The sequence below is a fragment of the Amaranthus tricolor genome, chromosome 4 (genome assembly GCF_026212465.1).
Source record: "Amaranthus tricolor cultivar Red isolate AtriRed21 chromosome 4, ASM2621246v1, whole genome shotgun sequence".
In the NCBI taxonomy this organism is placed as follows: domain Eukaryota; kingdom Viridiplantae; phylum Streptophyta; class Magnoliopsida; order Caryophyllales; family Amaranthaceae; genus Amaranthus; species Amaranthus tricolor.
Window position 1 is genome coordinate 8283797 of NC_080050.1, and position 14202 is coordinate 8297998.

General features: G+C 33.4%; 1 protein-coding gene across 2 annotated transcripts; it reads right to left on the bottom strand.

Moving 5' to 3' along the window:
* Nucleotides 1–3423: 3423 nt before the first annotated feature.
* On the bottom strand, nt 3424–12903 carry LOC130810194 (uncharacterized). Of its 2 annotated transcripts, XM_057676169.1 has the most exons (3): nt 12593–12903; nt 12255–12360; nt 3424–5156 (listed from the first exon to the last, which is right to left on the bottom strand). In XM_057676169.1, exon 3 carries the CDS (start codon nt 4581–4583, stop codon nt 3786–3788), a length of 798 nt encoding a protein of 265 aa, XP_057532152.1. In that variant the 5' UTR covers nt 4584–5156; nt 12255–12360; nt 12593–12903; the 3' UTR covers nt 3424–3785. The 2 variants fall into 2 exon arrangements, with proteins under 2 accessions (XP_057532152.1, XP_057532151.1); XM_057676168.1 differs by lacking the exon at nt 12255–12360.
* Between the last annotated feature and the right edge of the window lie 1299 nt (nt 12904–14202).

Below are 14202 nucleotides of genomic sequence, written 5' to 3' on the forward strand. Positions count from 1 at the left end.
CGACGAAAGGAAGTAAGAGCAGTGGAGGTGGTGGCACAACCGACTACAGAAGATGAACGAATCCAAAAACATAATGACAAAAATCAGTAAGTGTTTCTTCTCCATACACATACCAAACTGTCTAACGAAAACACTTAGAAATCTTAACATTACCTTTTCCTTTCCTTATTTATTCCCTTTTTATTCCATTACCATAACTCATACCACACACCCTTAATAGACTTCACACAATATATAGTACCTCAGTACCCCAAACTTAGAATTTCCATTGATCTCCCTAATTGTAAAGATATGAACAATTCTCTCAGTAAGTAAAATCACACCTTAAAACAGTTTCACTTTACTAATAGAGGATCCATTCATTTGAATAAGTATTAAATATTTAATAATAAAAAGTTTTCAACCTTGCAATTTCCACTTAATCAACTTCCTAGACGCTAGCAATACAAAAATCGGAAGGATTTCAATATAAATCAATCATAATAACATTTACTCACGATGATCACTAACATGGCTAGATTGTAGCCTCAGCAAAAGGTGGCTAACTCAACCTAAGCCACCCACTATCTTCACTTAATGTGGTAAGACCAATCATCTTATATTGAGGTCTAGCTCTAAAATATGTGTAATCACCCTTCATTCTAGCTCATGTTAGTATGTTGACAAAAAACAATTACCACGGGTATGTTGATACAATTTAATCAATCATTTGTTCCATTACACGATAGCAAAGTTAGCATCCTAATAAATCAATCTAGTAGAAACCAAAGTCATCTACAAGCAAATCCCTTGCAATGAAAGGATATAACTGAAGCATGCCCATTTCATAAACTCCTAATTGAAACATTTCAACTTTAAGGAGAAAAAGAGAGTAGTTATACATACTCCCTCCGTCCCATTGAATTTGCATCATTTTCCATTTTGGTCCGTCCTACTTAATTTGCATCATTTCTACTTTTGAACAATGACCCGCCACTTTCTTTTAATCCCACCCATACATTTTAACTCTCTTTTAATTTCATCCACACAATGCATTCTCTCTCTTTATTTATTACCACTTTCTTAAAAATACATCAATTCCTCTTTGATGCAATTCAAAGAGGACATAGTAGTATATGTAAATGACTCAATATTATTCATCTATGGAGGAATGTACAAGAGTTAGTTTTAGATTGCAAGCCATCATTTTTATTGATTTTTCTTGAAGGTCTACCTTTCATCTTTTATGGAAGCAATGTTTTGAATTAAAAATGTTCTTACAACACGTGAGATAAAGGCTTTCCAAACCCTATGCTTTTCGACATACAATCTTCGAGAAAAGGCTAAAGAATAAAGGAAGAAGTGTGGTCAATTTCACATAGGATGCAAATGGGAAAGGCTTTGTGTGTAATCATCATTAGGTAATGTAGTAAAAAACAAAATAAATAAAAAATTAGTAGTTCCTCTATTTTTGTGGTTTGAACTTGACGACTGAAATTCTAAATGACATATAGATTTAAAAAATTAACTAGAACAACTTACACATAAAGTCCCTCGTCCAAACTAATCATTGCTTCGTAAAACAAACTTAATAGTTTGTCATTTTAAGATGAACCCAAGATTAAATAAATACCACATGCATAAAAAAAAACTAACCTTCAAGGTGAGAAACTAAAATGGGTAAGGATAAAAAAATTAGCTCAGTAAGCTCACAAAACAATGGAACACACTATAAAAACCACCCATTTGATATTTTATCCTTAGACACTATAATGGTTATAATTTCTACGGGTACTAAATAACAAAAAGAGAGGTTTGGAAGGAGTTCCTGCTAAACATCAATAAAATTCAAGAAAATTTGTATATTGTTTAATCCTTATAGTAAGATAACTCACTCACTTTTTCTTGCACTAGCCACAATCATGCATGAATTTAATGTAATATATACAATTAAGGAAAGTAATTGAAACATATTCATATATCACAACACCACCACTTAAGTATTGAAGTAAAAGACTCATAAATCTGACCCCTAAAAATGATGAACCACAAGTCCACAGCCACCACCAAACTGTTCTCCGTTTGACGACGCGTTGGGGAGGCTATGTTCTTCCAAGCCTTACACCTAACAAATCAAGGCTGCCACTTAATATGGCTCAAATCATGTGCATTTTTCAAGGTGAAGTTGCAAATGGTGTGCGACTAAGTGTTGATCGGAAATAATATATTGGTTATCACAAATAAGAGTAAAACCCCGCCTAGGTGGGAGGCATGTGGGTGTCACTTGCACCTTGTTTGGATTGAAGGAATCGAAGGGAAAAGAAGGAATGGGATTTGAAGTCATATAGTTTCCTTTATTTGGATATCAATTTTGGAGAGGTTGTCTCTTCCTTTCCCTCAAAACAAATAGAGAGACTTCGTCTTTTCCAACTATTCTCTCCTCATCCTTTCCCTTCCTTTTCTTCCCCCTTTCCTTCCTTTCCCCTACCTCCTAAATTCAAAAATTCTCATCCAAACAAAGTGTAAACGATATTGGATAATCGAATTTGTGACTGAAAATAAAGGAGAGGCAGAACAATGTCCATCAATAATGGCATACTTATGAATGTCAATGTAAGGTTCTACTTTTTACCCACAATCTTCATCAATTATTCTAGTTCCAATTCATAGTTTCTCCTAACCCAAAACCAAAAAGATAAGAATGCAACAATCTTTCATTTCCAAAACAAAATAAGAAATTAAACTGAAACTTAAATACATTCACAAGAGCATGAATTCAAATCAAACAAAAAAACTTGTAAACAACAAATATTCAACTAAAAAACAAGTGTGAAAACAGACCTTTTTGTTTTGAGTGGGGATTTCCCAAAAGCTTCTGTTCAATTTCGTGATTTAGGATGAGTTTCAGTTTACTTTATCCAATCTAACGATGTACAGTGGTTTTTTTTATCACGTAGGAGGAAGTTAAAATCGAATGAGGATGAAAGGAGGTGGTACTTGCTCCTCTGTTATCAAATGCTCCATTTTCTCAACAAAAGTCGGGTTTTTTTTAGTAATTGAAGGGAAGAGTGTCTATTTTAATCATGTAATTAAACATTGTCTTTACTAAGTACTCAAATTTATTTATTTATCTTTCGTTTATACAACTCTATTATTTGTTTTTTTCTAATGGGCAGTTTGTTTATGCTCGTTTCACGGTAAAATAGTATCATACAAGACTTGTTGACCCATATTTAAGTTGACCCAAATAAGGTCTTCTATCAACAAAGAATTTATCGATCCAAGGTAGATCCGGATTCTAACCTTGATAGTCAGTTAGTAACAAATGTTAGTGGTGTGCAGTACATTTATAAAACATTTTTCATAAAAGATTATTCGTCAATATATTTTCAACATGCAGCTCCTAAGTCAAGAGGCCATCATACAAAGACCATAAAACCAGAGTAGGATAGCAAAGCTTCTCCACCAGTCTGTTAAGTATAAGACAGCTGCAGAAATCTAAAATAATACATGATATTTGTTTTTACATGTACTAACACAACACATAACACATCACATTATATTGATATAGCTTAACCTGGATAATATTAACTACCCCATTTTTAATTGTCAACCAACGCACACAGTTCACTACTTCAATCAAGAAGTGTCTTTTAAAGAGAGCAAAACAGCTTAGTAGCTAAACAGATACCATAGAAAAGCCTCAAAAAATGTCTCAACTTCTTATTTATTTACAACAGTAGAAGATGCCAAACTCGGTAGCAAAATCCTGGTAAAACCACTTGACCGGCTTACATAACATCAGCTCAGCAAACACAATGCATGGTACCACCGGATTGTTCCAGAAAGTTGCTCGCGCAGCTGGAATCAGGGCTACCTATTTCAATACCATCATCAAAATCCAGCAGAGTGAAAGCAGCAAACTTGTTTGATGGTGGTACCTTATCGGCATCCAAAAAGGAGTCCAAACACTTATCAGACTTTCCGCCCATGTTGCGGTGTTGTTTCTTATCTTTCGATGCACTTGCTCCCCCACGTGCATTCTTACTCTTCTGCTTGCTCTTTCCATGTTTCTTGTTGCTCTTTAACTGAAGCCGAGACTTTTTCTTTGGATAGTGAGATAAGGAAGTTGGTACAGGATCATACACATCAGGTGCCCAAGATACACTCAGCTTCCTAGGAGGAACACCTTCCTTCTCTCGGCCACCTTTCATAGCAGAGATGAGCTTGTTTGCAGTCGGAAGAGACTGAGAGCGCGTACAAGACTTATTTTCTGGCTGAGATTCAGGTGCATTTTCCTCTTTAACCGCAATAGGGAAAGTAGCGCTCTTGTGTAAGCACTTACAAGATGATGCATTAGAGCCCTCCGGATCTAGGTTACTGTCACCTGATCCTGTGCTTTCATCCTCCAGACTGCTACTGCCATAATCTGAAGGTAGCTTGCTGCTGATTTCCAGGTTCTCATTATTCACTGCTAGAGTATCATGAAGTGCATTTTGAAGTTCCTCTATAGTTTCAATTCCAGTAACACGGCAAGCATGCTGCTTCTTCACGGCAAAAGACTGTTCATCTGTAGCACTACCGTCAACATGAACAATGTCCATCGGAATAAGAGCCAGGGAACTGAAAACACAAAGTTCGTATAGCAAAGAAAACACAGAATTGCCCTAAAATAGAAGTAGAAAAAACCTTCTAAGACTATTGCAACGATGAAAATGCAGATCAAACACCTCCCAATGAGTAATCCCGGTTTATCTCCAAGATTTCAGCAAGAAACAGGGGGAAACCAAAAACACAAGGAGGACAAAAGTGGACAAAATAGTGAATCACAGAAAAAGCCTAATGTTAACTAAGATTACCACGCCGATCACTTTTTTCAAGATGTTTCAAACGATGGGAACATAAAAAACTATGCAAAGAAGTAGCCAACAAAATGGAAGGGACAATAGGAAATATAGTGGGCACCGAACGCATTGTGTTCCGATGCTCTTCGACCCCCCCTCGGGAAAAGTAAACCCCAAATGCAACAGAACTAGTGTCTATTCAAGATCCTTGTTATTAGAAATAAAGTGTCAATTTCTCACTAGAGGTAGACAAGTTACTCGGCAGCTTATATTCTCTCCAAAAGTAGTATATTCCTTCAGCTTGAGGTATTGAATAGTTAATTCTATCACAATCTGCCAATAAGAATAAAATTGCATAAGATTTTCAAGTTAGAAAATATCAAAAATTTAAAGTACAATCAACAAATTTCAAGTCACAAAGAGAATAGAGAGAAAAAGAATAATCAACAGTGGGAATTGTCCCAAAACATGCAAGTAAGTAGACCTCAGCAATTATCTAGAGATTGAATCATCATCAAAAGGTTAATAATATTTATATGCATCAGGCAGAAATGCATCCAAAAACAAGCGATTTACTTTAACATCATTGGTTAAGCAAAATTAGTAATTGATAAGTCCTAAGATTTGCTTAGCTAAGGTACTTCAGATCAGTTATAGCTTCAACTTATTTATGGTCTTTATTAAGAGGATGGTAAATATAATCCACAAGCTTAAAAACACAAATGCACAACCAATTGAAGCGATGTGTGACTCCATCAACAACTATCCTAAAATGCACTGAGCAGTTAAATACTAAAATCAAACAAACATAGCACAAATAACATCCTAATACACCATTCAAAAAAGTAATACAGCCTAGGTTAAAGAGAAATATGGATGCAGATGAAGCAATCAAAACCTGCAACAGATTCAAGGCTTGAAGCAAGAGCCTCTGGTGCATCCCTTTTATTTTGCAAATTAAAAAACTCATGGGACCGGAGCAAGACCAAGACAACTAGATGCCAGCACAGATCAAACATAAGACAAGTGCTTCACCAAATAAATTCATAAAATAACTAAATGACTGTTATTCATTGAGTCTTGAGGCTTAAGAGAAGAAAAGCTAGTTTAATTGAACAATTTAAGTAACTTATAACATACCCAATGTCGATTGTCATATTATTTATTTTTCTCAGGATTGTTTGCATATTTGTCTACAAATAACCAGACAAAAAACAGATTTCCAACCAAATAAACAAAGGAAAGAGCATGCAGAATCATTCTCTAATCAACTAGACAACATGAGGAATACCAATGAAATAAACTCTTGGTAAATGGTAACAGGGAATTTAATTTATCTGTGCAGAGAAACGGATATTGATACAAGGCAAATATTCTTATTGGGATAACACACATCTAAGTTATCTCCATGTAAAAGTGGATGTATTACCATGCCTAAGGGTGTTCAAAAATATCCGGTTTTGAAAACCCGATCCGAAAAACCCGATTTCCGATTTTTAAAACCGGGTAAATTACCCGGTTTTCCAAATTCGGGTCGGGTACCCCGGTTTTAAACCGGGTATTCGAGTCGGATACGGATCGCGAATTTTAGAAAATCGGGTACCCGGTATCCGGTTTGATTTTTTTTTTTTGATTTTTATTTCCAAAAGAACAAAACCCTAAATGACATAATCTACCTTGGGCCTATCCCAGTATCCCGTCTTCTTCCTCCTTCATTCTTGATGGCTGCTGCTTGCCTTCTTCCTCCTTCAGTCTTCACTGAGACGTCATCTTGCTTCTTCAATCTTCAGTTCTTCACGCCGTCATCTTGCTTCTTCTTCACCATTCACGTTGAGACGCATCTTCTTCTTCTTCATTTCTTCAGTTCTTTAATTGGGTAAGTTTGTTTCAATTCATCACCATTCTTAGTTCATCGCCATTCTTCTTCTTCTCCAGATCTTCTTAATTTTTCGCATTTTCTGATATTAGTCACAGATTTATTTTTTTTTTGCATTTTCAATTTTGTCATCCTAGTTCATCACCATTTTCGCATTTTCGATTGTCACAGATCTTCTTCAGTACTTATTTATTTATTTATTTATTTTGCCATTTTCGATTTTATCATCTTAGTTCATCACCATTTTCGCATTTTCGATTTTGTCACAGATCTTCTTCAGTACTTATTTAATTATTTTTTTTTGCCATTTTCGATTTTGTCCCAGATTTATTCAGCCATTTTCGGTACTTATTGAAGATCTACATGGATTCTTACCCACCGTTACCACCATCTAGATTTTCGGTAGCTCTTTATCATTTGTTCAAAATTCTGATATTTGTTCTGATATTCTGATTTTCGGTAGCCATTTAATTTGATGAATTGATGATGAACTGATTGTGAATTGATTGTACAACTACTGATGAACTGATTGTGAATTGTTAACTTCTACAAATCCTTTGTTTTTTGCTTTAAATTTGGAGAAAATAATTGATTGTGAATCACTGAATTGTGATGAACTGATGAATGGTAAATTGGAAATGATTCATGTAAGTTGTGAGTTGTGACTTGTGGTGACTATCTTAGCTGAAAGGTCATGGATGAATTGATGATGAACTGATTGTGAATTGATTGTACAACTACTGATGAACTGATTGTGAATTGTTAACTTCTACAAATCCTTTGTTTTTTGCTTTAAATTTGGAGAAAATAATTGATTGTGAATCACTGAATTGTGATGAACTGATGAATGGTAAATTGGAAATGATTCATGTAAGTTGTGAGTTGTGACTTGTGGTGACTATCTTAGCTGAAAGGTCATGGATGAATTGATGATAAACTGATTGTGAATTGATTGTAGTATTGTACAACTAGCGATGAACTGATTATGAATTGGTAACTTGTATAGAACATGGGGTCGTCTTTTGATGATAATGGAAATTCACTACAGAATGAAGGAACTCAATTTGAAGAGAGTGTTGATCGCTTGTTCGATGAGGATGAAGATACAAGATCACCAATTAAAAAACAGAAAAAACAACCTCACTGGTACGAGTAATAGATCAAAATGGTGGGATCATTACACAGTTGATGAATTGGATTCAACAAATTGCTCATTGTAAGTATTGCAAAACTTTTTGTCCTAGCAAAAATGGAACTCCTTTGGCTAATCATAATAAAAGATGCAAAAAATATCCTCCAAATTTGGATATGAAGCAAAAGAAAATTGAATTTTATATTGCTAGAAGAGTCAATGAGGATGGTAGTGTTGATAGTGTTGGTGTTCCGAAATTGTGGGAATTTGATTATGATTTGTGTAGAAAAAAACTTGCTACAATGCTAATTGTGGATGAATTGCCTTTTGCTTTTGTTGAACGTGAAGGATTTCGTGAGTATTGTAGGGCTTTGAATCCTTTATTTAAGATTCCTTCTCGTAGCACTACCACTAGATATTGTTATAGTCTTTTCATTGAAAAAAGAAATGAGTTGAAATTGTTTTTTCAAAAGTTTAAGTCACGAATTTGTCTAACAACAGACACTTGGACATCAAGGAAAAACTTAAGTTATATGTGTTTGACTTCACATTTTATTGATGATAACTAGAATTTGCAAAAGAAAATCATAAACTTTTGTCCTATTGCTGGTCACAAGGGAATACTTATTAGCAGAGCCGTTGAAAAATGCTTGATTGATTGGGGTTTGAAAAATATCATGACATTGACCGTAGACAATGCAAGTTCAAATGACATAGCGACCAATTACCTTAAGAAACGACTTAACATTTGGGATACTAGTTTGTTGGAGGGTCAATACCTACATATGAGATGTGCGTCACATATTCTGAATTTGATTGTGAAAGATGGTTTGAATGAAGTTGATTTGTCTGTTTTGAAAGTTCGTGTTCTTGTGAAGTATGTAAGGTCTTCTCCTGCTAGGCTTAACAAGTTTAAAGAATGCATAAAAGAGGAAAAAGAGGAGAGCAAAAGCCTTGTTGTTTTGGATATTGAAACTAGATGGAATTCAACTTACCTAATGCTTGAATCTGCTATCAAATTTAAAGAGTCATTTGCTTCTTTATGCATGAAAGATTCTGCTTCAGTTAAGTTACTTAGGAAGTTTGGTGGTGCTCCTACTGAAGAGGATTGGAAGGAAGTGTCTACTTTCTTACCTTTTTTGAGTGTTTTTTATGATGCAACTTTGATATTTTCTGCTTCTCGTTATGTAACTTGCAACTCTTATGCACATGAGATTTTTGGGACTAGATTATTGCTTGCCAACATGAGTATCGATGATGAGGGTATGAGGAAAATGGCTACCAATATGATGGCAAAATATAACAAATATTATGGAAACATCGATAATATCAATATTTTAGTGTTTGTAGCTGTTCTCCTTGACCCTAGGCATAAGTGGAATTATGTTGATTGGATTGTGCGTGCTTCATATGATGCCACAAAAGCTACTCTCTTGTCACTAAAGATTAAAATGGTTTTTCAAAACTTGTTTGATTCTTATTCTTATTCTATGCCTCCACCAAAGACAAGTGGAGCTACTTCCTCCACTTCCACCTCTTCAACCTCTACCATTTTTACTCAAAGTGGGACTCAAGGAGTGGGGAAGGTGGACCTTATTGAACTAATGAATTCAAGATATTAAATGGAGACAGGTTGTTCATTAACCAATCTAAACAAAAGTGAGTTGGATAGGTATTTAGAAGATGCATGTGAACCTCATGATTCTAACTTTGATATTTTACTATGGTGGAAATATCAAACAAAAAGGTATCCCATTCTTCAAAAGATGGCTAAAGATGTGCTTGCTATACCTATTTCTACCGTTGCTTCTAAATTGGCTTTCAGTACTGGTGGTCGTATTCTTGATGATTTTCGAACATCATTGACTCCAAAGATGGTCGAAGCCCTTATTTGCGCACAAGATTGGCTTCGTATTTCTAGAACTCCTTTAGCAATAGAGGAGAGTTTGCTTGCACTTGAAGAAATGGAGGAAGGTTAGTATAAATTTGTAATAATTTTTCAATTGATTATTTAATATTTAAGAGTAAAAATATTTTTCCTTTAACCTTATATTGTTCGACTGTTCGTGCTCTTGGTTTAGGTAATGCATTAACTTTGGAGCATTCAGAGGTCATAATCGATGGAACTCTCGACGTCGTTGAAGATGATTAATGGAGCTTGAAGTTTCAACTTATAAATTTTAATCGCTTGCTTTTGGTTTATGGAATTATGAGTTTATGGAATTATGGTTGTATTTCAATTAACTAATGGTTGTATTTTAATAGTTTATGACTAATTAAGTTAAGTATTTTAATATTATTTGAATTATATATTAAAAAAAATGTTAAAAGAAATAAGGAAAAAAAAATAAAAAAAAAACAAAACCGGGTATCCGGTTTCTGACCCGGTTTAAACTGGGTCAGATCCGGAACAGAATTTAAAGTATTCGGAAAACCGGGTACACGGTTTTTCGGAACCGGGTCGACCCGGTATCCGGTTTTGAACACCCCTAACCATGCCAACGAAATTCTTGGGAGTACTTATATTGTATATATTGTAAGTTAGAGATCAAAACATTAGGATAGGTTTGCATAAAATTAATCTTTCAATTTTGTAATAATGTGTAGACATAACCAACCAACCCCCTCCCAATACCCTCAAAAAAAAAAAAAAAATACCCACACAATCGAGTATCAACCACAAATTAGATATAAAAGAAGGTACATAAAACCAAACGACATAGATATAAATAAGCCAACAATAACTACAGATAATGACTTAAAAATCACAAGTAAATAAGTGTTACAACGATCCAATCCAAGGAAAAATCCTTCCGTTTTTCTTCAGTTGAACAAATACAAACAAAGAATTATCAATAACTTAAATTCATCAAATATGCTACCCAAAAACATTGTTAGTCCATCACATCCACAAACTTCAGGTAATATATCTGCAATTGAAGGGCCTGTTTTAGCTATAAATAACTATATAGCTTGTTAAAAATAAATTGAAAGAAAACAAGCTCTTCCATTGATAAATCGAAGCAATCATCAATAAGATTTTAACCTCATAACAACACACACAAAAAAACAAAAACCTACTAACATAATCAAAAATAGATAAGTTCAGCAATCAAGCGCATCAAGAATCAGTGATTCAATTTTCGTAACCAGAATCTTTCGCATAAATTAGGTATAGCATCACCAAAAAAAACCCCAATTTAATTGAAAAAAAAGGGGGAAAATAAGAGAACAAACCTCACCAAAGATCAATCTGAAAGGATGAGAAAGAAATAAGAGCATAGCGGCGAAAATCTTTACAAAAAAAGCATTGTCAATGGAGTCATTAAAGGGAAAATCTAGGGTTTGGGGTTTTTGTCTTGTACTTGAATATTAGGAGAATGTTTATCTTGTTGATGAGGAAAGGGAAAGGATAAATAGAAAATTCCTATTTATGGGTACCTTTTGGATCTGTCGGATGCAATATGCTATTTATATAGGATCAGTGGCAGATCCAAGGTTCATAGTCCCCTGAAACACCAACAAATGGAAGGGATTTCGACAGAGGTTCATTTGTAAAATTAACAACTAAAATATTTTTTATTTCGACAAAATGACTTGTAGAAGCGCAATGATCCCAAGAGAAAGCCAAAGTAATATAAAAGGTAACGAAGGAACTACAATGGTTCAAATTTACAATGAAAACATAGTCCAACAAAATGAATTATAAAGTAACAAACAATCTACAATTGCTTTCGCCTAGTTTTCATATTTTGGAATCTATGTACAGTAGCATCAATACAAACATTGAGAAACAAATTCTTCTCTAAAAAGGTAACTAAACTATCATTCAACAATTACCTTTGAAACCATTGACAGAACATCATCTTAACAGTACTAGATAAACACAGTGTTGTATGTTCATTGTTTTACTACAATTCACCATTCTTGGAACTTCAACCAAATCTAAACCCATAACTTTTTTTGAAAGAAAAATCTAAACCCATCATTAGCCCTTAATCTTTCATACCTAACTTAATAATTAAATATATTTAACATAGCAAACAGTGATTTTTCCTACTTCAATGATCATACAACAATTAACATTGAAAAATAAAAAGTTGAAACTTCCCTCAACCACGAACATTGCATTGGGAAATAATTTACCATTTATCATCTCATAAAACCAGTAAGAACATTCAAACACATTCACAATTTTTTAATTATTCAATTATTCAAAGAAGATAAACAAAAAAATCAAACAAAATCAATGATTCAAGTTTAGTGAACACATTACAAATATTCAATTATTCAAATAACAAAAAAAAAAAAGAAAAAACACTAACAAAATTCAAGAATCAAGATTAAGATTAAAAGTACAACATCAAGCGTCAAGATTAAGATTAAAGATTAGAACATTAAGATTAAGATTGAGTAAAAATACCTTACAAAATCAAAATTTTGATTTTTAGGGTTTTTGTTGATGAATGTGAAATAGGAACCACGGAACCAGGGTTATTTGATTAACAATCCTACTCCTACTCTATCATCTATTCAAATTACAAACACATTAACAATTAAACATTAACAAATTTTCAATCACTCAAACAACATAAACCAAAAAAAAAAAAATCAAGAAACAACATTCTAACAAAATTCAAAAATCAAGATTTAAAAATAAATGTTAAAACAAGTCAACAAGATTAAGAATTTAAGATTAACACTAAGATTAAAGATTAGAACAAGATTAATGTTAGGGTTTAGGATAAAGAGTGAAAATACCTTAAAAAAAATCAAAAATTTCGATTTTTAGGGATTAGGGTTTGAAAACCTTCGACTCTTCGAGTTCGACTGTGTTCGAATCGAGGCGTCGAGCAACCCACAGCAGCACCGACAACGTCAAAGCACCAGGCAGCAGCGGTGGAAGGTGTCTGTGATGGAGCAGCAGCCGGCGGTGGCGTGGTGCGGGAGTGCGGCAGCGACAGTGGAGGAAGAGTTTGTGTAGAGTTTTTAGGTTTAGAGTGAGAGAGAGCTGAGAACCAGAGAGCGAGTAATTGGTAAATGAGACTGAACTAACAAGCCCCTGTTTTCGATTTTTTTTAAAAATTACGTGGGGCACGTGCCCGGGGGGCCCGTAGGTAGATCCGCCATTGTATAGGATAATAGTCAAATGGGATATTATTGTAACTTACAAGTTGTAACAATCAACATTATTAGGTGGTTTGATTTTTTTATAATTTTTTTTTAAATTTGAATTAAATCTCAATATTGATGATTGCTAATAAAAATTTAAAGTTTGAATTTTTTGTCAACACTTATCTTTGATATTTTATTTGATTTTTTTACTTTTTCTTTTTTTTGTCATAAAAATAATTAGATAAAGCATTGCTATAATTAAAAAGGAAAATACTCATTTAAAATTTCATCTATAATATTGTTAAAAAATTTAACATCAAAGAAACTAATTAACAAAAATCTTGGTTGAATACCAAAAAAAATATAATTTTTACAAAGTAATAAGAAAATCAAAACAAAAGATGTCCAAATTAAAAAGTAATTAAGTTGAATTAAAAATATTTAAGTAATTGAAATCAAGAATAATAAAACTTATATTAAATAACAAAGTCACTAATCAGAGTAGCGGTTCATATTAATTCATCCATGTTCCACAACATTAAATCAAAGATACAATATATATAGCCCGATTACTTTAAAAAGTAGATTTAACGTACATAGGGGTTGAACATTAAAAAATTGTAACTCTTCATAACAAATTTAGATGAGTTTAATGCATGATGAAATAATGCATGAATGAATTATAAAATGAAACATGTGGAAAAACACAGACAATTTATGGCAATAAGTGATGAACCAAATTTAAATACTAAAATGATTATTATAAAATACTAACAGGATTATAGAGTTTCCTTGAAATGTTATCATGGATTATGGAATGGTGGCCAGAAAGGAATTAGTGCATTTCTTAGTCTAAAACTTAAGATGGAGATTAATCAAACAATAGAACCTTGTGAATCCAAAACAACATAGTGAGTTCTAAATAGACATAATTAAATAATGTAATATATGTTTTGGAAATTTAAGCTGGATTAATACTAGTTAAAACTCTTATATTGTTGGTGATGGCATGGTGCTGTAAAAATTTTGACGGTGGTGCCGTAGAGGCAGCTAAAAGGTTATATTGTTGGTGGTAATCTACCATCTGGTATATGTGGTGGCAGAGTCGTCTTGAAAAATTTATAGTCCTATGCAAAATTTTTATTTCGCGTTTTATTTATAGTTAATATATTTTTGTTTTTTGATTAACTTTTTCATATACAGGAGAAAGAAGGGGTCCATGCGGTCAATTAGTTCGCACATCTTTAAAGACCCTT